Source organism: Callorhinchus milii, unplaced genomic scaffold (genome assembly GCF_018977255.1).
Source record: "Callorhinchus milii isolate IMCB2004 unplaced genomic scaffold, IMCB_Cmil_1.0 Scaffold1, whole genome shotgun sequence".
Lineage (NCBI taxonomy): Eukaryota > Metazoa > Chordata > Chondrichthyes > Chimaeriformes > Callorhinchidae > Callorhinchus > Callorhinchus milii.
This window is the reverse complement of record NW_024704742.1, coordinates 86,276,623-86,302,098: the sequence shown is the minus strand read 5'-3', so window position 1 is coordinate 86,302,098 and position 25,476 is coordinate 86,276,623. Positions and strand designations below refer to the sequence as shown.

The window sequence follows — 25,476 nt, the reverse complement described above, 5'->3', positions numbered from 1 at the left end:
TCAATTCCATTTTCCATCCATTCCAGCTGTTCTCCTGCTCTCTGAAACTCCATCCCGGAGTCTCTCTGACTCCCTCCATCCCATTCTCCCCACATTTAAGGCCCATCTCAAAAATACCTCTGTGACCACACCTTATTTGACTGTGGAATCTCAATCTTGTCTTCACTTGACCTAGATACAAGAGGCCCAAAGATTCACCCAATCTTAGCCTTAAGATCATTTGTGTCTTAAGATTGTGCAGAGAGGTGAAAGTTCTCAAACTTAGTGTTAATTTGGAAGCTGGTTTTCCACAGTTCTCAAAAAGAACCAAATTCCAGATTCAGATTCATTCAGAATTTATGAATTTGCCATATGTTGCACAATAGTATTACATTTCAAGACAAAATAGTTTTACAGGCTAAGGCTAGGTGGAGTTTCAGGCATTTGATGAAACTTTTGCCTTGTCCACTTCCATGTCTCAGTTAGTTACTGGTATAATGGATCCATACAATTATTTTCAATTTTTTATTATTGATTTTTACAACTACAAAACTGGTGATGACCAGGAAATAATGTCAGAGGCACAGCCAGTACATAGCTCAGGAGGTGATGTCCGCAATGACCTGAAGGCCTGTAATCAGCCATTTTTGTAGTCCAAAACATGATACAAATGTATTAAAATAAAATATTGCTTAGCAATAGGAATTAATTTATGTTGAATTGTGGAAAATGCAACAAATATCGATGTTCACCGAATTCTATTGCAAAACAAGGAAGCTTATTTATGTAGAAGTCATGATCGATTTCATGTATCCTCTGTATTGCCAGGTGAACCAAACACAAAATGAAAAAACAGCAACCCTCACATGGTGCCCAAAGTTGGAGAATGTTTTGATTACCCATATTAACAATTAATCATTTTTACAAAGCACAAACATTCATCTAAAAAACCCTGATGATAATCTGATTACAATCAATCTCCCTCATTCGGTTATTGGATTTGTTTAAGGAGGGAAAAGAACCACGTCAGCAATAAGATGGAAAAAGATATCTGGCCAGCATTGTTTAACTTTGCACCCAATCATCTGCGCACACCATATTGACTCTGCAGTCAGGCAAGCCTTATATTCAAATATTCCACTGTTTCAGAGCTGAGGTAATGTATAGTAGAAAGCAGTCAACTGGGCTGGGCAGTCGTGCCCCCATCCCTCTCCCCCAGAACACAGGGTGTGATAAAAATTCAAAATAAAAGTTCTGAAATGCTTGAAAATGCAGACTGAGAAGAATGAAGTAACGTAAAAGCTGTTCAACAAACCTAAAGAGTGGACGTTTTGCACGAGATGAAAATGGAGTTCCACGTGCTGTCGATCACAGTGGCACAAAATAATAAAGGGGTAAAAGTCAGAAATTAAAAAACAGGGATGGATAACTTCACAATCTTCCAGAAAATGACAAAAGTAAAGTTGTTTGAAACACTGGAATACAGTCTGCTCAGAATACAAACTGACTGACAGATTTGATAAACCAAGTTTGGATGAAGAAGTCCCAGCAACTTATTTGACCTCAACGTTCCAGAATCCCCACCAACCCACCATCTTGAATTGCATAACCCAGATGTTTCTTAAATAAATCTAGTGATCTGGGCTCAACTGCACTTACTAATGACCACTTGCAGCTGTTGGAGCCATAGGAACAACAGGAGGTGGTGCAACCTGTTCTGTTTATCTGTTTATTAAATATTTTAATCTCCCTTGTCCTGGCTGTTGATAACCATCTGGGTAAGTAATACTTCCTGGTGACTAGTCTAAAATTGCTCTTCACAATCCTGAGCCTGTGTTAATTAGGTTTTTAAGTAGGTTTCATTTCTTTTGGTTGACTAAATGTAGAGCCCCTGACACAATGAGGGTGTGATCAGGAGTGATACCTTGGTTGACCTTCTTTTCACTAACCCAAAGGACCTAGCAGCACTGAGGCCAATTGTAGCAATGGCTGGACTGAGGTCAACTAATTCAGGAAAAGACAAGAAGGAAAAAGAGGTGGGGAATTAAACCTCCAGTTTTCCAGTCTTTTCATCCTTGTGATGTGCATTTACTGACCTAGCCAGTGGGGGGAGCTCTTGGCTTCTGGATCTAGTTGAAGTTTCAGTCAATCCACAGTGTAGCAAAATGTCCTGTGTATCTTTTCAGCAGCCTCATCACCTCCTCACCTTACCGTCACTACAGCGTCGGGTCCCACAGTAACTAGAGTACTTATGCTACGGATATACGCTGAAGGCAATAATCTCCTTGTTGGACTGGTTGACACACTGGTTGAAGGTGAGGCTGGTTTTCTATTGTCTGCACTCGGGATGCACAAATTATTAATGTTAATCCTTGCATTTGAGATAGCGCCTTATCACGCACCATTCACTATGCTAAAAGGCTCCACAAAAATGCACCTACCAGAAGCAAACACTGACATTGAGAAATTCTGTACTGTACCACCAACTAATTCTATGATTCCTTCACATAACCGAACCCTGAGTGCCCTTTCGATCCTACAATCAGTTCATGAATGTGCATTGATTTTCGTGTGGCCATGGGGGTGTAAACAGATGCAACCATGGGAAGTGGCCTTTAACATAGGAGCTTGTTCAGGTTGTGACTGAAACTTTCCCACAAATAAAATCCTTTTAGATTGTGTCTCATCCTCTGCGACGACTTTAAAGGGACTAGGTTTGTGCAGCAAGAATTACTCACGATCTATCTGATCTGCAAATACTTCTCCGTAGATCATCCAGTAGGGCATGTAGAAGATGTTTCTTGCCAGTCTCCAGGAGGGGTCTTCATTTGGATGGAGGATTGCTTGTCGAGCCACCCCAAAGCTCATCAGAATCACCAGCATGATGATAACGAAGTACATCATGTCAATCATCTGCAAAAAGTGGGGAAAAAGTGGAGTCAGCTTCCTCTCTGGGAGTTTCAAGACTGAACTAAATCCTGTCCTCACACAGTCCCTGAACAGGCCTGTTTTCAGTGGAGGGAGGGAAGGGCTCATTGCATAATAATGATAATAATAATCCTTATCACGTCTTCGAGATGTCTCAAAGAGCTTCACAGAATATACTGTAAAGTGAATTGATTGTATATTTTGTGGGCGAAACGCAGAAGCCAATTGTGTACAGCAGTGTCCCACAAACTCATAGATTGAGTGACCAAATGATTTTTAAATTTTTTTTATTTTTGGAGGAACTATTACCCCTGGAAAGCAATCAGCCAATTGACTAACAACTGTATTCCTACTTACTGCAAGATAAACAGAGGCGTGTGGAATAAAGAAACTTGCCTAAGATTTTGCCCTGCCTGGGAATCGAACTGACCATGAACAGGGGCACTGGGTGACATTCCCCCTCCCTAACCCAAAGTCACTGAGGTCAAATTTCGAACCTGGGCTGAGATCAGCTAACTCTTATCACAAGCCACGAATGTAACCGGACAGCTTCCAGCTATGTATGGCTCTGTTTTGCATGGGGCAGTGACCTTACCAAATGAGCATTGGAAAAAGCCTTTGATGGGTTCATATCTGCTTCACTGCAACAACCTATGTGCAGATTCCAATTCCAAATATACAGGACTTTAATTTCATACTGTGTATACATGTGGCCGCAGATTGCATGATTTCAATAAATTGCCCAGGTCAGTTCCGGAATTCTGTCCTTAAATGTAACAGAAGTAACTTGGAGTGTCAATGACCATACCCTAAAGACTACACAACTAAAATCAAGGGAACTTTACCCAAACTCTACTCGGATGAAATTGGCTTCAGAAATTGGTCTGGCATTCATTCACATTCTGGTACACGACTTTGCATCAGAGAGCCTGGAAATAAGTACGTTACCTTAGTTGCTATTAGCAGAACTGGATCCATACAAGTATTGTACTTTTGCATATAACAAAACATTACATACACTATATGTTATTTCAACTCAAGCTGCAGTCATGCACAGTGAATGCTGATTAAACAACCATTTGTCTCTTACCATTTTTCCAATCATCATGACATAAGGTCCAAGGTACTTGTTGACCCCGAAAATATCTAACAGACGAATGTACCAGTAAATGATGTCAACACAGTAGATGACCCGCCCGTAGCTCATGTACGGCTGTTCCTGCAGGCGCAGCACCATTCCCACAGAAAAAAGCAGGATGGCCATGAGATCTGTAATGTTCCAGTATTCCTGCAGCCAGACCTTCACCTTTTGCAACAGTTTCCCAGGCTCTGACATGAGGATCTAATCGAAGCAAAGATTTTAGTCAGTGCAGTCGAAATGCTCTAAATTTAAAGCATTAACACTGGTCTATACTGAATGTTTGCAGTCCATAAGACCATAAGACGTAGGAGCAGGAGTAGGCCATTCAAGCCTGTGTCGCCATTTAATAAGATCATGACTGATCTTCTAACCTAATTCCATTTACCCGCCCTATCCCCATATCCTTTAATCCCTCTATGCTTTAGAAATAAAGGAGTCCCGCTCCTAGTCTGCAGGTTTGGGGTTGGGTCATCTCTGAAACCAGTGCTAACTATTGGATATAGGAACATAGGAATATAGGTACAGGAGTAGGATGTTCAGCCCCTCGAGCCTGATCTGCCACTCTAGTACATCATGGCTGATTTGAAACTCAACTCCATTTACTCACCTTTGCTCTATATATCTAGATACCCTTATCTAAAAAATCTATCCACCTCAGTCTTAAAAATTTGAATTGATCCAGCATCCACAGCCTTTTGGATGGCTTTTGACAACATTTTTGGCCAATGTGATAATTATCACTGGTGATTGTATCACATGCCACTTTTCCTCCCAGTTCTATGAGCATTGCTAACTTAACCAGCTTGTCATGTCTCTCTGTGATTTAGCACTGGGTCTTTTTTGAATTGTGTACAGGAGATAACTGGATCTGGTGACACATGGGGGTTCATTGGCAATAAGAACATCTGCTTTTAAAACTGCTTTCCTTACCTCTCGCATCTTCTCTATACCAAGTGTGAAGATATAAGAGATAACTATCCACTCCTGCACTGAAGGCCACACATCCATCTTCACCAGAACAATGTAGTTAAAAAGCATCAAGTAGCCAATGTACGCCATCTGTTTGATAGGAAACCATCTGCATTATATCAGGAACATTGACATGGCAGAGGGCCAACATTAAAATCTTGACATTACTGGAGAGAAAATGAATCTTTTGAATCTCATTTGACGAATATAATACATAATATAATAATAATCCTTTCCTTTGATTTAGCGCCTTATTAAGTCGTCAAGAGATTCACAGGATATACTGTAAAATACAGTGACTGTCTATTTTATGGGAGCAACGTGGCAACCAGTTTGGGCACAGCAATGTCCCACAAACAGCCAAGGAGTGAGTAACCAATTTTATTTGGGGGAATGTTGGCCTCCTTCACGCAGAATAACTTCTTGAAGTGCCTGAGGCCCTTCAGCCATAAGATCTCATCCTTCCACAACACCCACCCCAGTGTCCTCCCATAACAGCATCAAGCTGCTGACTTCATCCACCTTTCCTGGTAACTTGTTCCAGTTATAAGTTACTCTCTCTGTGTAAATAATTTTTTTTTGGTGTCTGTCCTGAAATTGCGGTTTGCAATCCTTGAACCTGTGCCCTCTTGTTCTGCTGGCTTGCCATATCTTAGAGTATTATTCTTGATTTACTTTCTATCCCATTTAAATGCTTCTTTGTGTAGATTTTGAACTCTCGGTTGCAAGGGGTGTAGTTTTGAAATGGCAACCTTTAATGTGGCTTCTCTCTAACCAGACCTCTTAATGTTTGGTCTCAACTATAAAGATAAGACTTTTAGACTGACATCAGGTGTTTCCAACAGTAGAAGGTTGCAATCCCAGTTCAGGTCACATCTTTGTATTCCCAATAGTTACAAGTGTTGTGAAAAAATAATAATAATAATTTGATCACTTCATTCCACGACTGTTTGTGGGACACTGCTGTGCACAACTGGCTGCCGTGTTTCCCCACAAAATATACAGTTAATTCACTTTGCGGTATATTCTGTGAAGTGCTTTGAGACATCTCGAAGACGTGATAAGGCGCTATATCAAATGCAAGAATTATTATTATTATTTTACCTGTCCTCATTGGGTGAATTTGGACATGGTTTCTTTACACTAGAGGTACCCGGTAGAACAGCAGTCTCTGTACTTAATCCAGATTCAAACAAATGCCCACCTATCTCATTGTTGTTTATAGACACAGGTTTAGGATTGTAAAGAACAATCTCAGGATAGATACCTGAAAGTATTACCTTACAGAAGGCTAATTAATGACTGGAATGGTGACTGAGGTCAGGATACAGGACTCGGGTAAGAAACAGCTTACGACTGTAGTGGGAAGATGGTAGGATGAGTACTCCAGAAGGGTGATATCAAATGGGCCGAAGGGCTTTCTTCATCCACACCAATCTGGTGATCTTGCGACAATACTGCACACTAGCTTCCGCATACATAACATTCACTTCATTTCTAATTAATTTTATTCTGTAAAATGCCTTGTGATTTTTATGTGACAGACGTTATATAAACGTAAGTTACTGTGGCCAGTGGTTCTAAATCCTGCCCTGTTTACACCAGGGTCCCATCCGATCACTTGGCTAGTAAAAAGTGTTGGTGGCACTATATCATTACACACAACCAAATCGTTAGCTTCATTACTCACTGTATAAAACCAGAACTTAACAATAGGAGCATTGTAGAACTCGTATATCTTTCTGCCAAAGGGAATTATTCCGTGTACGGTCTGTACTTCCGCCTCATCCTTTTTTCTCACAGTTTCTCCATTCACCCCGTCCAGCATTGCCTAAAAAAGACAATCACAGCCGTGAGCTAGTATGGTGACAAGCAACGATGACCATTCACAGCTCAGACTTAGAGGAAACATTAAATCATTCCGATGTTTCATGAGGAGTTTATGTCTTGCAAGTTGGAAACTTCAGTGTAAAGATATTCAGGTGCTGTACCGAGTTTTGTCACTAAGTGTCACTCCTCACTTGCAATAATTAAATTACTATATTACATTCTCCCTTTTACCTGTTGCATATTTGGTGATTTTTCTTTTAACTTTTTTGGTTATGTAATTTATTCTTTGGTATAGGAGTTTACGATTCAGTTGATATTTACAGTCAAGAGCTAATGTAGACTTCTGTGGGAAGACATCCCACCTAGGTCTAGATTTACTCTATTTTCTTACCATTTCAGAGCTTGATTCTTAAACAAATGTAAAGAAGCCCAGCTTCAAAATGAGGCTTGTATTCAAAACGTTATCAAATTTTGCTACGTAAATAGAGTAAACATAGACCCTGGTGGAATGTCTTCCCATTGAGGTGTTAGCTTTAAGACCAATGTCTTGATATGTAAGCATGTAGAATTTTGGAAAATTCTTTAAAAAATCATTTTTAATTTAGAAGCCATTTTCTCTCGGATTCTTTTAAGAATTGTGCAAAATGGCGTGCACATTTAGATTGAATTTGAAAATCTTCCAAAATACTGCACCATCTTGTTTTATGACAATGATCTTACAGCAAAGAGTGTGAAGAGCCTCAGATGCCGTGTCTGACAGAATTCACTGCTCATTGGAAATGAAATATAGACAAGCACTACCTTCAGGAGAGAGAGAGAAACAGAGAAACTGTCAACAGGAGCATGTCTGACTGAAACTTTTTCTGCTGACATAGGCCTTCATAATACAAGTTGAATGCCACAACAATTAGCAAATTATGAATTCAGATGAAAGGTCATCGACTTGAAATGTTAAATCACTTTCCTCTCTGCATAGATGCTGCCTGACCTGCTGAGTATTCCCAGCAACTTCTGTTTTAATTTCAGATTTCCAACATCTGTAGTATTTTACCTTTTGTTTTAGCAAATTATCTCCTCTGTGCCTCAGAATGCAGGTTGATTTTTGGTCAGTCGGTTGTCTGACACATGTACAAACCCATCACTTAGGAGTTGCGGAGTCCTTTGTAGCTTTCAAGAGGGAAGCAGAGTGGGGCCTGAAGGGAAGTGAGGATAAGGCGGTGGGATTGATTTCGGATTAATCTGAATTGATCTCCTTTCTGTACTGGTTTTCTATGTTTCTAGACCAGATTTCCACTTGTGTCTGCCACCTACACATGGAAATTTACCTTTGTAATGGAATCGTCTTTCTCTCCTTGAAGGGCACGCCCTACTTACTTAATTCCAGAGAATATTAGAAGCCAGTTAGCAAGAGTCAAGGCTTGGGGACCCCAAAGTGTGCATTTAGGTAATACTGGAGTGTAACTATCTAAAACCATGCAGACTGTCTGGTAAGCTCCAGCAAGCTTGTTTAATTTTGGATTCATGTAAAAGTTTCTACTCTGATGCCCAGTCCTCGAAATTCCTGCATGCTGGAAACAAAACAAAGTCAATTAAGCTTATTGAAGTGTGGTTTAGGCCAGGATGCTAGATTCATTTAACACTTTGATACTGTAATGGGAAGATGATTGGATGGCTGGAAGGATGAAATCAAATGAGCCAAAGGCCCTTCATCCGAACCAATTTTGTGAACAGTATGAATCCTCTCCAGAGCACAGGCTCATTACAGTATCAAGGTGTTAAATGAATCTAGCGTCCTGGCCTAAACCACACTTCAATAAGCTTAATTGCACTCATAAATTGCACTCGTAAGACAATCCAGTGTCATAGACATTAACTTCTCAGCTATCATGTTATGTAACAATGCACAGCTTGCAAATAGAATCCAAAATATGTGGGCATTACAGTTCATAACTTCAGGTTAAAGGGGTGCTGTGCTGTGATGTGTCAATCCATATTAACTATAATCTACAACTCATCTTTCCAAAGGATAACACTGTTAAAGTCTCTGAAATGTCACGTAAGGATGATGTTTCATGAAAATGATAGCCGTTTATCAACTTGACCTAAAATGCGATTTAATTAAAACCCACTCACAATTAATACATCAGATCTGTTATAAAACCTCACAGTTTTCTCACCATACACTTGCTTATGGTCAGGCATTTGGTCTCGAGTTTTATGTTTCCCAAACTGCATGTTGTGACATCCGAAAAGTCGAGGAGTAAATAGATCAAATTTACTGTGATTGTAGGGGCATTGTTTTATCATTACAACAATGACACTTTGCATATATAGTGACCTTCATGCACTTACTATAATAGTAATAATAATCCTTGCATTTGATTATATCGCCTTATCACTTCGTCGATTCGTTTCAAAGCGCTTCACAGAATATACTGTAAAGTGAATTGACTACACTTTTGTGAGCAAAACACAGCAGCCAGTTGTGCACAGCAGTGTCCTACAAACAGCCATGGATTGAGTGACCAAATTATTATTATTTTAAAAAAATAGTTGTTGTAAGTTACAGGATTCTGTATGTTTTTCCAGTGTGCTCTGCAGAAAATGTATGATCACATTCCCGGTCGATGTTCCTGCATACTCACTGGTACTGCAGCTGCTCTGGGAGTCACTCGGCTTCTCTCTGTCACTGACGTCACCGGAGAAGCCTAGGACAGGAGGAGGCAGGTCCCAGGTAATACGGAAAAGCGAGAATTCCTCGCTACAAGCAAACTACACTTCCATAAATATACGCCTGCCCCACCCCCTGGCCACCTCCACCCTCCTCTATATCTAGGGACAGAAGGAGGTGGGAGAAGTATCTTGAACAGAAATGCTCCCTCCGGATTTTCCTTCCCCTTTAAGCACTCCACCCCCACCCCCCAACAGACAAACATCCTGCTGACAGTCAAGGTTCACGCATGAAGAATGATTATTTGTTAGTTATGAAGCTAAATCAGCTAAAAAAGCATGACAGAGTAAATAATAATAATGAGAACAATAATAACCCTGGCATTTATGATGAGCCTTTATAAAACACTGGTTAGGCCTCAGCGAGAGACTGTGTTCAGTTCTGGGCACCACACTTTAGGAAGGATGTCAAGGCATTGGAGAAGGTGCAAAGGAGATTTACCAGGATGGTACCAGGAATGAGGGATTTCAGTTATCAGGAGAGGCTAGAGAAGCCAGGATTATTCTCCTTGGGGCAAAGAAGGTTAAGAGGAGACTTAATAGAAGTTTTCAAAATTATGAGGGGATTCAATAGGGTGAACAATGAGAAACCATTTCCACTAACGGGTGAATTGGTAAACCCGAGGGCACGAACTTAAAATAGTTGTTAAAAGAAACAGAGGGGAAGTGAGGAGAATTTTTTTTCACACAGCGAGTTGTTCAGATCTGGAATGCATTACCTGAAAGGGTGGTGGAAGCCGATTCGATAACAGCTTTTAAGAGAGAAGTAGATAATTATTTGGGGAAGACAAGTTTGCAGGGCTATGGGGAGAGAGCAAAGGAGTGAGATTGATTTGGATAGTTCTTTTCAAAGAGCCAACACAGACCTGATGGGCCGAATGGCCTCCTTGTGTGCTGTATAATTCTATGATTTCATATTGCACCTTTCATGTCAAGAGGACTTTTCAAAGTATTTCACAGGATTTACTGTAAAGTGTAGTGACTGCGTAATTTGTAGATAAACTTGACAGCCAATCTCCAAAACAGTCAATAAACATTACTTGGTTCACCTGGAGACACTTCCAATGGTAAACTATCAAACTACAGGTTTTTTTTGCGGGTATGTGGGGGGGTGGGGAAGATTATAAATTCTACCTGGGTCTGGACTTAGGCTTCTTTCTTAACAATTCAGACTGCAAATTTGGGGCAATTTTTAAATTCTGTCTTAATTCTGAAGTGCTCTTGTTTGTTAAGAACTGCAGAAAAAACAGATGCAAAGTTAAGATTGAATTTCAAGAATAGTTCAAAATTAGCATGTTGAAAAATGCTAAGAAAAAAAGTCTAAGTGTAAACCCACGTGAAAAATTTCCACTCGGAGGTCCAAAATGCCACCTTATTTTTAGTCTATTTTGTCTTAAAACTAAGATCGCACAGAATTGTGGAAAATCCTTAAAATCAGTCTTAATTTTGATTCGTGGGGTAGAATCCTGGTGGTCTTATTAACCACTGGCTTCTAAATTAAGGTTCATTTTCTGCCACTGCTTTCCTTTGGCTTTGCTTTCCCTGTTTCTGGCTAACAAATCCATGACATTGACACACATGAACACGACACCTTTCAGACAACAGGCAGAGAGGCAGTACCTGATATTATATCACACCTGCAGCACTGATCAAACTCACATTGCTGACCATTTATCAATTATCAAGACCACCCACAACAACAACAGCTTACATTTATATGGTGCCTTTCACGTAGGGTAGAATCCTGGAACACTTGAAAGTGGTGGAGTCTGACAACACGCTAGGGGGAGAGGGAGGTGACCATAAACATGACAAAAAGGAAAGTCTTTCGGTGGGATTTGAAGTTGGGGAGGGAGGGGTCAAGGCGGAAGGATTGAGGGTGAGACTTACAGAGTTTCGGGATGTAATGGATAAAGGCGTGGCCAGTGATGATGGAATGGAGGGCATGAGGGACAAATAGGATCCAGAGGCAGCGGGTGGTAAAGTGGGGAGTAAACAGGTCAGATAGATAGGGAGGTGTGAGGGCATGAAGGGATTTGAAAACGAGTGAGAGGATCTTGAAATCGACCCGTTCAGTAATTGGGAGCCAGTGGATCCTGGCAAGGACTGATGCAATAGGGTTACAAAGTTTTGTGCAGGTGAGTATCCGGGCAGCGGAGTTTTGAATTAGTTGTATTTTGTTTATGGTGGAGCTGGAGCATTAGAATATTCCAGCCGGGAAGTGACAAAAGTGTGATAGTCACACCCCACAGATCTTCACAATTCAGCCTCCATTTAACAGTGAAGAAACCAGCCAAATACTATTACTTTGCACCCAATAGTTACCACTGTACAGTTAATGCTGTGTTTCAACTCGATTGGCACCAGCCTCCTGCTCATCCCTCACACCCTCCGACCCACCATCGGAGGTCGTGCTTTCAGCCACTACGCCCCAAACCTCTGGAACACTCTCCTTCAATCCCTCTGCCTTGTCCCCTCTTTCCTCTTCTTCAGGTCCCGCCTGAAAACCTTCCTCTTCGACCATGCTTACAGCCATCTGTCCCCCCCACCCCGGCTCAGAATCAAGTTCCGCCACTGTTAAGTGCTCTGAGACACAACCCTGCGTGGAGGGCGCTATATAAATACAAGTTGTTGTTGTTCAACTGTGCTGTAAATCACCATGATTTTGGAAATGATCCTTAGCCAAACATGTAGCAAAAATGGTGTCTCGGCCAGCGTGAATTGTCCTGGAGCCCTGCTCCTTTCAGGAGGTGGTTTCAGGAGTAGTGAAATTGACACTCGCTGCTGAAGATGCGTGGCGGTTCTGGCATTTAAAATGTAACGTTAGGAGAGTTTTCAAGTTTATTGATTTCACATCAAAAAACATTTAAACTTCCAGCCAGCACTGTAAACACAGCCTTAAATGTCTCTTTCGTGTGCTTACTGTGAATTCCATGTCTTCCTCCTCCTTCTCTTTGACTGGTTTCTCAGGTTCCTCCACCTCTTTCAGTAATACAGGGGACTCCTGGCTGTGTGGCATGTATGACATCTCATTCTTGTTCTTAAACTCCAAGCTCAGGATGGATGGGGGAAGCAGAATGCCCAGAATAACCTGTAAAAACGGGAAGCAACCCTTTAGCGTCTGTGTTTGGATGCTGATAGTCTAATGTTAAAAGCCAATTGACTGAAGATGCACAAAACACACAGAACTGGGCCTAACATAGGTCTTTGTATAAACTGACTAATGTTTGGTCGTTCAAAGCTGCCTTACCAAATGGTTAAATTGTTACTTAGACTGAATGGTTGAATTAGTCAGATACTTGGCTGACTGCTGACAGAATCCAGGTGTACAGAATATACATAAGCACCACTTGTGAACAAAGCCTGCAATAAAACGGTGTCAGCCTGGCTTAGTTGGTAGCACACTCGCCTCTGAGTCAGAAGGTTGTGGGTTCAAGCCACACAATAGAACTTGGAACTCATATAGTCGAGACTGACACTCCCTTGATCTATATAAAAGACAAAATGGTCTTGTAGACTAAGAATAGCTGGAACTTGGGGCATTGACAGTCTGAAGCTGGTTCTTGTTCTCTCCACACCACCCTCTCGCACCCATGCTAACCTTTAAGCTTGAGTTTTTCCGCATCCGGAGCCTGCCCATCCACATGTCTGTGAGGAGCATCTGACTGCAAGTGTGTGCTATGAAGTCACGGTGTTTGGCAGCCACGGCTAACTGTAGGCAGGTCGAGTTACTCCAGTTCTTCAGCTCATAAGTCAGCAGCTTCATGGCCATCTGCTCCTCCTGCTTGTAGGACTGGTCGAGGAGCTCCACCGCGAGCTGGGCAAACTCCCTGGGCAAGAAACGAGACTCGGTGAGGCCACCTCCGAAGTTTAACTAGCAAACTCAACAACAGTCAACAAATCTATTTCTGTTACAGGCACAAAACACTGCCACATCTGATCAGGTATAGGAACAAATGGCTGTGCCTCTGTTATACACACAGAACAGCAGTCAATTGTAGTCCAGCAAAGATACAGAAAAGTTGCCAACTGTGGTTGAGTAGAGACAAAGAACGACTGTCAACTCTATAGGGTGTTCACAAAGTCCTGTTACCCTCCATCTGTTTTTCTCTACAATGATTTTTTATTTTCTGTTGCAGATGAGTCGAGTCTACCAATGTGTGACACCAGTGACTTCCTCGTGACTTCATCCATGTTAAGGAAGTTGTGGCACTGAACATGGATCATTATCTGCCATGAAAATGATGGCGCTCACACACACTGATCCTCTGGATGCCTAAATACAGTTAAACACTTGTACTGAATACAATTATGTATTTCTAAATACCATTATCATCATTCTTTCATGTTTCAATTGTTGGTCAGTGCACTGTAGAAAAAAATCATGGGGGTAACAGGACTTTGTGAACACCCTGTGCATCTGCTACAGATACAGAATAGCTGTCAACTTCAGAGTGTTAAAGACACATGACTTGTGAAGCCTGCATTTTCCTGCACGTTCGCCATATGGTACCAAACATGATTAAATAACATAAAGATTTGAGAGGCAAGTCTGGAGTTACAGCATCACACTTCCCCATAAGTAAGCAGCCTTTTGAGTGACTGGTATTTGCTCTCTTTGGGATATAAATTGCAACCTGTGACATGTTAATATCGCCCACAAAATATACAGTTAATTCACTTCACAGTATATTCTGTGAAGTGCTTTGAGATGTCTCGAAGATGTGATAAGGCGCGATATCAAATGCAAGGATTATTATTAATTGAAACCCTGCTGAAAACCTGCCGTTGAAAATGTCAATAACTGAAGAAATCAACTGCCGTGTCATCCCCTCAGCCAACTCTCACTGAAGCAAGCATTTGACACAGATGGTGGCTTATGAGTTTTGGGCAAGTGGATACTGGTTTAACTCAACAAATATTAACTGAGAGTCAAATCCCATATGTTGGCTGGCTTCATGCTCCACCAATGTGATGAAGTCAAGGGTGGGAGGAGATTACGCCTGTGGGCTAGTCCAACAACAACATGAATTTATATAGTGCCCTTCACCTGGGTCAGTGTCTCCCAGCGTTTAATAGTGGAGGAGCCTGCCACCGAGCTGGGGGGAGGGTAGAGGTGACCGTCCATAATAATAATAATAATAATCCTTGCATTTGATATAGCTCCTTATCATGTCTTCGTGACGTCTCAAAGCGCTTCACAGGATATACTGTAAAGTGAATTGATTATATTTTGTGGGTGAAACCCGACAGTCAATTGCCCACAGCAGTGTCCCACAAACAGTTGTGGATTGAGTGACCAAAATTTATTTAAAGTGATTATTGTGGAGTCCCGTAGCTCAATCGTTAGAGCACAAGGGAGACATCTGGGTTCAATTCCAGGCAGGTCGAAACCTTGGGCAAGTTTCCGTACTTCACACGCCTAATAATAATCCCTCCAAGATAAAACAATAATAAATTGGTCATTTTCAATCCATGACTGTTTGTGGGATACTGATGTGCGCAATTGGCTGCTGCGTTTTGCCCACAAATACAGCTTTACAGCATATTCTGTGAAGCGGTTTGAGACGTCTAGAAGACGTGAAAAGCACTATATCAAATGCAAGGATTATTATTATTACTCCTGGAAAAGTGATCCACAAATCAACTAACAACCGGGTTTCTACTTACTGCTAGCTGAACAGAGACCTATGGAGTAAGGAAACTTGTCCAAGATTTCGCCCTGTCCGGGAATCGAATCCAGGTCCTCTCGCTTGGAAGGCGAGTGCTCTAACCACTAAGCTACAGGATTTTAGTTATGTGCAACAGGAACATTTAATGATATGTTAACACATCACAGGTTGCTATTGACGCCCCTTTATAATGCCTTCCTTTGATTATCTGACAGACCCCACTGACCTGGAGTTATGGTTTAACTCTTGCGAGATGTCATCGACCATATCGTTCTCAGACGCCTCGTGAGCCATCGCTTTGCAGAGCTTACAAGCCACCAGTGCCTTGGCCATGGCCTCCTCCCCATATTGCCAGAAGAACAGCGCCATCTTCTGGCGCTTCATTAGAACTGCCCACACCATCAGCTCGTGGAAGGGGTAAGGGAAGTGATTGATCTCAGGATCGTCCAGGTCTATGTCCACGTCTTCCTCTCGTTTCTTTGTCGTCTTTCTTCCTCTTCGCAAGGGTGGCTCTTCCTGGTCATTTTTAGAAGAGAACAGACTGAGCGAATGTTAGCTTCACAAGATCTGCTGTTCTGTTTGAGAGTTCAACTCATCAGGATGCAGTCTGTCTGGTTTAGTGCCACGATGGCTTGGCAAACTTGAGTGATACTGAACTGTAGGCTGATTTTCTGCAATACACTGCAATGCAGCTATCTGTGACATTTCACAACAGATTCAGTAGAATAATTAGCACATCAAATCTGTTAGGAAATGTTTTGACCCCACTGTTCTTGCAACACTGGAGTGTCGAACTGTTGGCTGCTGTGTATTGTGTAACTTAGGGAACATTAACTAAATCAAACATTTGGGCTGAAATTCTGGTTGGATTTATAATGCTTTGAATCTCAATACTGGCAGACACTACCCTTAATGCCAACTGGAATTTCTGCCCAATTGTTTCATGAACTCATCTTAGCACTAAAATTTGGTTGAGATTGGCATAATACGCAATAACATTAGAATATATTATAATAAATCTCAACACAACATTCTCTCCTTTCTGATGCATTTTCTGACAGAATTTTCTGGGTTAATATACAGCTGTTCTCCTTCAGTGGTAACAGTCTGAAAAACAGTCACCATTTTGCTTTGCAAAATCACAGAAATAATGGGGGAGAATTTCCAACATTTCATAACAGATTTCATGTGACCACAATGTGATTTCATGTGATTTCAACAGATTTCATGTCACCCCAATGTCTTTTTAAAACCCAGTTAACGTAATATTCAGGCATTGCCGGATAGCTGTTTAGGCAGCTGAATACTTAAGACATTACCTTCTGATATTGCACTTTACTATCTGGAGATGACTTAACTCAGTGGCAAATGTAAATGTTTAAAGAATGACAAGTACAGATTTCTTCTAAACATTCCTTCAAATCCAACAAGGGTTCAAGGTAATAAGTATTGAAACCAACAACACAAAACAACACAAAAGGAAACAGCCAGGTGTTCTTTTACATTATCCAAAGTCTTACCAGAAACAAAGTGAACAGAAAGAACAAAGTTAAAAGGTTGACATGTACGAATGAATGACAAAAGGATTAAGGATGGATATAATAAGCNAAAAAATACATCAGTGACACGGAAACACAGCTATGGAATGGATGCAAACAAAGCACAATGTGCTAGAACGGGAGAGTTCAGATACATCGAGGCTACCCAGTGGAGAACAGAGCTACACCCAGTCTCCTTCACCAGTCAGCAAACGCCCTTCACTCACCAGTGACCAAGTCAGAAGGAAGAATGGAATTGGACTGAGTATTCCCCTGTTCTCAACTGTGTATTTGATATACAACAGAGGTTGGGATAATTAATAACAAAAAATAATTTGCTTCAGCATTCTCCATTGTTTGTTGCCATTCACTTCTCTCCAGATGTGGCTGCCATCATTTCAAATGTTCCAGAGATGGGGTGGAGAGGGGGGGTGGTGGTGGAGGGAAATGAGAAATTAAACAATAATTTTACAGGCTCTACGAGCACAATCAATAGTGAGTCAATGAACTGGTGTGGACATTCAGCTCATTGGCTCAAATAGAGAGGTTTTTTTAAAAAAGGATTTTGTTTAAAACAAATGCTTTACAGAAGTGAAATTTACCCACTTGATTCCACCTGGTTGGCTCTAGGGGATATTATCATGTAACATTGCAGAGTTTTGGCAGTGGTGGTGGACAGAGAAGGAGGAAGACAATCGTGCTTTACGTGGTAGGAACTATCAAAACCCCTGTTGTATAAAGTGCATTTAGCATCCTCAAATAAAGGAAACAAATCGATTGTCTTAATGTACCTCCATTCCCAGAAGTTTGAGAGCCTTCGGCTGCAGGAAATCAATAAGAAAGATGAAGGTTTAAAGATGAGCATCTTTTTGTACATGCCTATTTATTACAGTTTAACACTCAGCACCCAAGAGTTCATTGTAGTGAACCGGCATTTACTAGATTGATGAGATTCAGGTACAGTACGAAGACTATCATTTGTAATCCTGGATTCTACATATCCTTAGTCAACAATTAGATTTACACTAATAAATTGTCTCAATGCAGAATTTTTGGATTGAAAGAACTCTGTGTTTTCAAAGCTCTTAAATGTAAATAAGGCTAAGATGTCTTTCATGGAACCATGTGGCATACTGGCTTCTAATTATAGTGCCACTCAGAAACTTGTGGCTATTTTAAATTATTTTTAAATAATTTATTCTGTTATTTGAGATAGTCAGAGGCCTGAAATACCTTGGGATCTTAGCTTTAAGACAATTGCCTTTTGAAATGTAAAATCGTGCAGAATTTTAGAAAACTGTAAAGAAGCAATTTGTCACACTTAGTCCATTATTTCTTAAAGACTCTTGCAAAGAATCCTTACAGGATAGAAACTCAACAGGGTTGTCTAGTCACCGTGTCTTTTTACTGGTAAAATGTTTTAATAAAATAAATGAGACTTTCAAAATCAGAGTAGGAGCATTGTAAAAGTTACTACAGACTCCTGACTTTGGCTGTGTTGGTGAATCCTGATTTGTCCTGTACAGTTTCTGGTGTCAGTTTTGGGGTATTCCTTAATAAGAAATTTGGAAATCCGTGATTCTCAACTCACACTGCTACAACTATTTCCCATTTCTTTTTGGAATAGTGGTCCTTCGAGTTGTAAGGATATGCATCACATACTGACAGTTATTGGATGGTGATCCCACTCAGATTTGTTAATTAATTAATCTGTTAATAAATACAGCAAAATTGATCCCTTTATCTCTTAAGATTCTTTTCCAACATGATACAGCCCCTTTAAGATGTGATGGTTTGATTGTCATACTGTTGCTCTTGATAGAGTTCTGATGGACCCAGCCAAAATGAATAGTGTTGTTAGCATTAGTAATCAATAACTATTGCTATGCGGCCCTTGACGCAATGTCCTAATGTACAATTGAAGCACACAAATCATGGGCAGCAACAGAAGTGAAAGAAATGGAGTATGAGCATAGCCTGTTAAGAACTGCCCTCATGTGACTGTGTGCCATCTGCAGTGAACAAGCCCCAGGACAACACAAACCTGCTTCCTCAGTCAGACGAGCTGAAACAGAACAATATTGTGATACATTTATAATCCTTATAATCCTTGCATTTGAAATAGCGCTTTTCACTTCGGGAGGATGTCCCAAAGCGCTTCACAGAACACACTGTATAGTGAATTGACTGTATATTTGTGGGCGAATGCGGCAGCCAATTGCGCACAGCAATGTCCCACAAACAGTCGTAGATTGAAAATGACCACTTTATTATTGTTTTGGGTTTTGGAGGGATTATTTGATATTGATCACATTGAATATTCCTCAGGTGTGTATGTATATAGAATATATTCTGTGCCTGTATACCAGTGTAAGGTCCAAATGTCTGATCATGGAGCTCAGATGAAACCATTTATTGTTTTGATGAATTTTGAGCTATGAGCTATGAGAACATAAAAAAGCTAGGAGCGATAAAATGCCAATTGGTCATGTTTCTAAGGATTTCTTAAGACAAGGAATTCACTCATGGGAAAAGGTTCTGAATTGGCCAATGAAGAAAAATCTCCAAAATCCAAAACAGAAGTCGCTGGCAACACTCAGCAGGTCAGGCGACATTTATGGAGAAAGGAAAGTGAGTCAATGTTTCGGGTCCATGACCCTTCGTCAGAATATTTAGTGGACCTGAACTGTTGACTCACTTTCCTTTCTCCATAGATGTAGTATTTGTAGTATTTCATGTAGTGTTTGTTCACCTCAATCTGAATAAACTGTTTCAATTAGCACCAAATACCCAAGAAGATGCTTAATCCAGTGATTTATTTTGATGGAGCAATCAATGTTGCATTAAGTACTCTGATGAATCTGTTCTGCAAATCCATTAAACTGGGAAAAAATAATTCTTCTAATCTATAGTCACAATCGAGACTTTTTAATTTTAAGTCTGCCTTCTAGTTCTGCTTTCATGGTATAAAATAAATCATTAGCAATAACCTTCTTTGAGACAGACTACTTGCATTGTGATTGTTAGAACTCCTGCTCACCTTAGTCACCAAGATCCTACTCATTTGTGCAATCAGGTTAAGGGATGAGACCTTCAGCTACTTTCACAAAGAACAATGTAACTTCAATGCAACACGGACAGTAAGTTAACAGTCAGGGATCTTATTATAGGGCAGGAGGCTCTTTGCTGATTTTAGCTTTGTATGTACAGGGAATCTAGTAAGACCACTTTCCCTTGGAACCCAAGATCTCATGGAATTGTGGAAAATTCTTAAATCCAGTCTTAATTTGGAAAGCAGATTTTTCACCGTTTGTTAAATTGAATCAATGTCCAATTAAGACTGGATAGAAAAAATGTACATAATTCTTCGCCTTCTTAAATTTTAAGACAAATATGTCTTACAGTGGACTTTGGCGCCTCGGGTGGCCCAACTCATAGCCATATAAAGCCAGCTATACAAATTGACCAAAGCCTATTGACTATTTCATATACAAATTACTGCCATATTACCCTTCAAACCAGTTTTTAAATGAGTAAAATTGCATTCAATTACATTAGAATGCTTGTAATTTGTAGTCACTAAATTACCACAGGATATAAGTGAGGGAACCAGCAGTAATTTCTGAACTGTTTGAATAAATTAAGACTGCAAGTACAACACAGGCAACCCTATTAAAACGAGCTGACTGGGTTGAATATCTCAGGCCCAGCAACATAAACAGGCGCAAGAAATTGATGACTTCCGGGTCGTCAGGTGGCCGTTGACATCGCTTCCTACGTGTTACGTTCGACAAGCTCCACTCACATCTCTTCCTTCATAGTGATGTCAGTGGCACTTCCTGTACAAACATACAAGTGCAGAATGCACAGGAAGTAATGACAGCAGTGACCTGGAAGTGTGCCTTGTTTTAAGGTGGGAAAGTCAGCTGGTCAACACTGGAGTCTAGGAGTACCAGGCTTCTCATTAGCATGGGCTCAAAGTAGACAAGTGGGTGGGGGGAGAGCACCGAACCACGTTTGACCCAGGTGAATAATTCCTATTTAACAGTTAAGGCATTTCTAAATTTAAAATGCCTCTTAAATACCAGCACATTATTATTTCCCAGAAAAACTCAATGGGTAGACAAAACCGGGGGGGGGGACAACTCACATGGTAAGACACCCACATTATTATATAGAGTGTAGCTGCCCACGTCTGTGTAATGTAAGATACAACACATTTGCAAATGTAACAGTGTATAAAACAATTCTGGTGTTCTGGTAACCTAATCCAAGTCACAATTTTTTAATCTTGTGGATGATGTTGCCATCAATTTTTCTGCTATGTTATAGGCTTGTGACTCCCTCTCTTTTTTTCACATATATATAATATACACACACAATAGAGAAAGAGGAAACGCGAATGACAAGGGAATAGTTTGCATCTAAATCTTGGTAACATTTTCATGCAATGATGAGGAGTAGATGATAAACTGGAGGCTTGAAATTCCACGCTTTTTACTCTAGGGTGCAATTCTATCTCACACACCAATTGTCCTTATGGGTTCCCATTAGTTTAGTGCTGAATCTTCAGCTGTTTCAAGGTGGTAAGCCATGCACAACAGCAGCGAGATTGGGACTGGAAAAACGCATTTCACATTGGAGTCTTAAATTCATCAAATGCTACAAGATTCTTTCACTCCACCAGTCTGCTCTGGATTTGAAAAGATGGGAAGAGGGAATTAAGAAAATGGCACTATTGCCAGTGAACGATCGACCAGGTGACAAGCATTGATCACACTATGCTCTTCCTCAGTGATGTTAGAGTTTAGTAATTTGGGACTGACCTGAAAATTGAGTAGCGCTGATTCAGGGATTGAGTGGGGGGGTGGGGAGGCATTTGGATTGGATTTCAGAGACAAGCACTGAAGCTTGTAGCTGGCACAACCACGATCGATATACAAAGAGGTCACATTTCACTGCCTCCTGTTACCAGATAAGATCTGGCATTCCACTCATTGACTACTCACCCGTTTTGGACCAAACAGGTTGTGATACAGAGTTCGAAATCTTTTGCGGGTGTAATTGCATCTGTAGGCACCTCCCATCAGGTTCTCAATCACAAGGCCAATGTCTATGAGACTCATTCTATAATCCGGCGGGAGGTTCCCCTGAAGAGTATGAAACGCACAAAGAGCTTTTGCATTTACAATCACAGTGACAATTTTACATTTATATACACATAGTGCCTCTCATATCAGGAGGACGTCTCAAAGCGTTTCACACAACAGTTATGAAACCAGCGTGCATGGCTAATTAATTAACATTGGAGTTAGTTTAGGTGGTGGCTTGAAATTGAATGTATTATTCAGCTGCATTGTTGGCTAGATTGTTCACTCTATTGTTTTAACTTTAGGTTAATAAGCAACATGTTTAATCACTAAGCAGAGCTTTAATCAATTCACCTGAAAATAGATCCAACTGAAAGCTTGATATTCTCGCTTGGAGAGAACAAATAAGTTTGAATAAGTAACTGTAGCATTTTACAGCACAAAACAAGTCATTCTTATAGCCGTCTTTGAATGATAGTAGCTTGGCAGGTCATGCTAGCAAATATCCTGCACAAACAATTCTCTAAATTGGGCACCGTCATTCCAGCCAGCTCATGATATGTAGCTCTCTGCAATAGCACTGTTTTGTGAGTATTACTTTCAGGAGTAATAGTCCTGTAGCTTTTATTTTTTCCAACGTTGCTAGTTGGAAATTTACAGCAAGATCAAAAGAGAGATTTGGGCAAAGAAAGTGCATTGGCCCATTTAATTTCATCCTTCCAGAACACTCATCCTACTATCCTCCCATCACAGTATCAAGCTGGTTCTTAAATGAGTCCAGTGTCCTTCTCTCAGATATTTTCCTCGTAATCCACTCCAGTCATTAATTACCCTCTGTGCAAAGAAATCATTCCTGATGTAGGTCCTGCAATTGCCCTTTGCAATCCTGAAACTTGCACATTATTGTTCTGATGCCTTTGGTTAACTGAAATTATTGTTATGGACTTCCTTTCTCAATCCCAGTTAAAATCTTATATACCACTATAAGACATCTCCTGTTAATATTTTGATTGGAATTTGTCTCAATTCAGAGGATGATTTTTGTCCAGAAATGTTGATAAATATCTTACTACATTTTAAAACGAGAATTAAGTGTGATATGGACTCCAGTGATGGTTGTTTTAATATCATTTTCTTTTCTTTCATTTTAATAACTAATATTCTGAAATGCTTCTTATTCCCTTGGTTAGATTTGAACATTAATTTGACCCGGGTAATCCTGAATTTATCTGTAATTCTTGACAGGAAGAAAGTTGGCTTGATATCCTCAGAAGCCCAATGAAATGAACATATACAGTGCTTGTACAAGAGGTATATGAACATGGAAAAGTGAATGAGAAATCAACATGAAAAGAATAACCCAGTTCCTCATTACGAACTAGCCCTTGTTAATGTAAAATACTGAGATGACAGGAAACATACCTTAGTCATTCTTAATTCATGAAGAGAAAACAACTAATATTTAACTGCATCATCTCTTAACATAACAATAGACAGCTTAAATGGGAGCAGTAATGTATCCAATGTATCAATGCATGCACTGGGAGAGTACTCGAGTATTAATAATGAGGACACGTGGTACTGTAAAGTGTAAACCATTACCATCCACTGAATAAAGAGCAAATCTAGTCTATACACTTATCTATTTTGAATGGATGAAATCCTATTTTTTGCCTGTCTTGAAAACAATGACTCTTGCTGGGGTAAGGTTTAATGTTTTCTGTTTGTCTTATGCTGCAGTGTTTGTTTGGCTCAGTTAGTTGTGCTGTCGCCTCTGGGTCAGAAGGCTGTAGGTTTGAGACGTACATCAAGGCTATCCAGTGTGGTCCTGAGGAAGTGCTGCTTTGACTTGAGCAGGTTTCACTGGGCAGTGGCTCTAACTACTGAGCCATCAGGAATGTTTAACTCAATGTACTTCTCTACTGTGTTTCACAAATGTTTGATAAAGAGCACTGGGATCTTACATGCAATAGGTTACTAGCAGGAAAATAGAATTAATTATAATAATAACTCTTGCATTTGGTATAGGGCCTTATCATTTCGTTGGAACGTGTCAAAGTGCTTCACAGAATATACTGTAAAGTTAATTGACTGTCTATTTTGTGGGTGAAATGTGGCATCCAATTGCACACAGCAGAGCTCCACAAACAGTCATAGATTGAGTGACCAAATTATTATTATTTAAAAAAAATCTCTTTATTTATTGATTCAAGCCTTTTATGTTTCAGTATTCAACTAGTTTACAAGATGTCTTAGAAAGGACTATAGTACATTAAATGGTAATAAAGATGGGGGACCTTTTGTTTTTGAATTGGTTGTACTGATGGCTCAGATAGAAAGAGACAGAAACCAAGTAGTTTAAGTTACGAGACCCAATATGCAGATTGAACAATGAATGAAATGAATTAAAAAGTGTGAAACTCAGACAATAAAGAAAAAGTTGGAATTCCTGTGAACACACACTTTATGCTTGCAATATTTCCATTTTGCAATGTTACACCATGTTAACAACATTGCAGAGTCATGAATAAAATGTTGATCTAACTAGACATTATCTGACAAAAATTTTTGTTTCTGCTTCCGAATGCCTCTACTGTTAACTCCACAGAAGAATGGTTTATGGGATTGTTTAGATCATACAGATCCATTAAAATGACATCAACATCAATGAGAATAAGCAGAGTCACAGTGTTACAGAGAATGGAACATGAAAAAACATCATGCAAAGGAGCGGTGAGTAAAATAGTGTACACAGGCAACAGTAAACACCCTATCTTCTAACAACCGAAAACTTTCCTGTCTCAGCTTACTTAAGTTTGCAAATCTGACTGTTTCCTCCATTGGATCCTGGATTCATCATATATTAGTAACATGAATATTATGGTCGATGTGTGGTTCCAATAGTAGGCGCAAGGGTCCCTTGTCAGTACGTTGTGTCCCATATGAAATTAATTTAGGTGGTCTGAACCCAGTTTCAACTAGCAGCTCACAGAATAAAACTGCCCCATATTTAACAATCTCAGTGAGCAGATCCACAAGGAAATGAAAACAAGGTGTAACATAGGTGCAGGAGGAGGGACTCTTCTGAGCTGCAATATTGCCTCTATTGACCTGACCTGGGAGTGCTCACTGGATGCCTGAAATGTCCCGGTTTACAATCACTTAACATCCCTCACTGACATAAGCACTAATTTCACCCAAGCAAAAGCTGAAGCTAACACATGAGATGCATGATTGCCACATGAAATATTGATGAATAGCAATCCACTAAATATTATAACCTCTGACCTACCAGTAGCAGGGTACCTTGACCTACCTTTTTGACATCCCTGACCAATTGGTACAAAGTATTTGACGGCCCGTGTCTCTGTAAAAAAAAAAGGACATTCAGTGTAACAGAATCCATGGCGAGCACTAGGTTATTTTATTTAGATTATAATAATAGGGATATGAAACACGCCAGACTCAAAAATGGATCAAGTGAATTGAACTGTTCAACATTTCAAGAAGGTGTCATGTATATCTCTAAGTGCAGTTGGATGACTGCAGAACAAGGCACCCCAAAAATAGTAGAAAGTTTCAACTTGAGAACACTGCCA

At 40.2% G+C, this 25,476-nt stretch overlaps 1 protein-coding gene across 1 annotated transcript in view; it reads right to left on the bottom strand.

Annotated features, from left to right (window-relative positions):
- The window catches only part of trpm3 (transient receptor potential cation channel, subfamily M, member 3), an 86,144-nt gene that overhangs the window by 8,031 nt on the left and 52,637 nt on the right, over nt 1-25,476 (bottom strand). Inside the window, exons 12-21 of the mRNA XM_042346621.1 lie at nt 25,194-25,244; nt 21,797-21,937; nt 17,579-17,608; nt 15,476-15,765; nt 13,179-13,407; nt 12,501-12,668; nt 6,708-6,848; nt 4,979-5,107; nt 3,998-4,249; nt 2,718-2,892 (exon numbers count right to left, since the gene is read on the bottom strand). Coding sequence (XP_042202555.1) covers nt 2,718-2,892; nt 3,998-4,249; nt 4,979-5,107; nt 6,708-6,848; nt 12,501-12,668; nt 13,179-13,407; nt 15,476-15,765; nt 17,579-17,608; nt 21,797-21,937; nt 25,194-25,244 — 1,606 coding nt within the window. The remainder of the gene's footprint in view (nt 1-2,717; nt 2,893-3,997; nt 4,250-4,978; nt 5,108-6,707; nt 6,849-12,500; nt 12,669-13,178; nt 13,408-15,475; nt 15,766-17,578; nt 17,609-21,796; nt 21,938-25,193; nt 25,245-25,476) is intronic.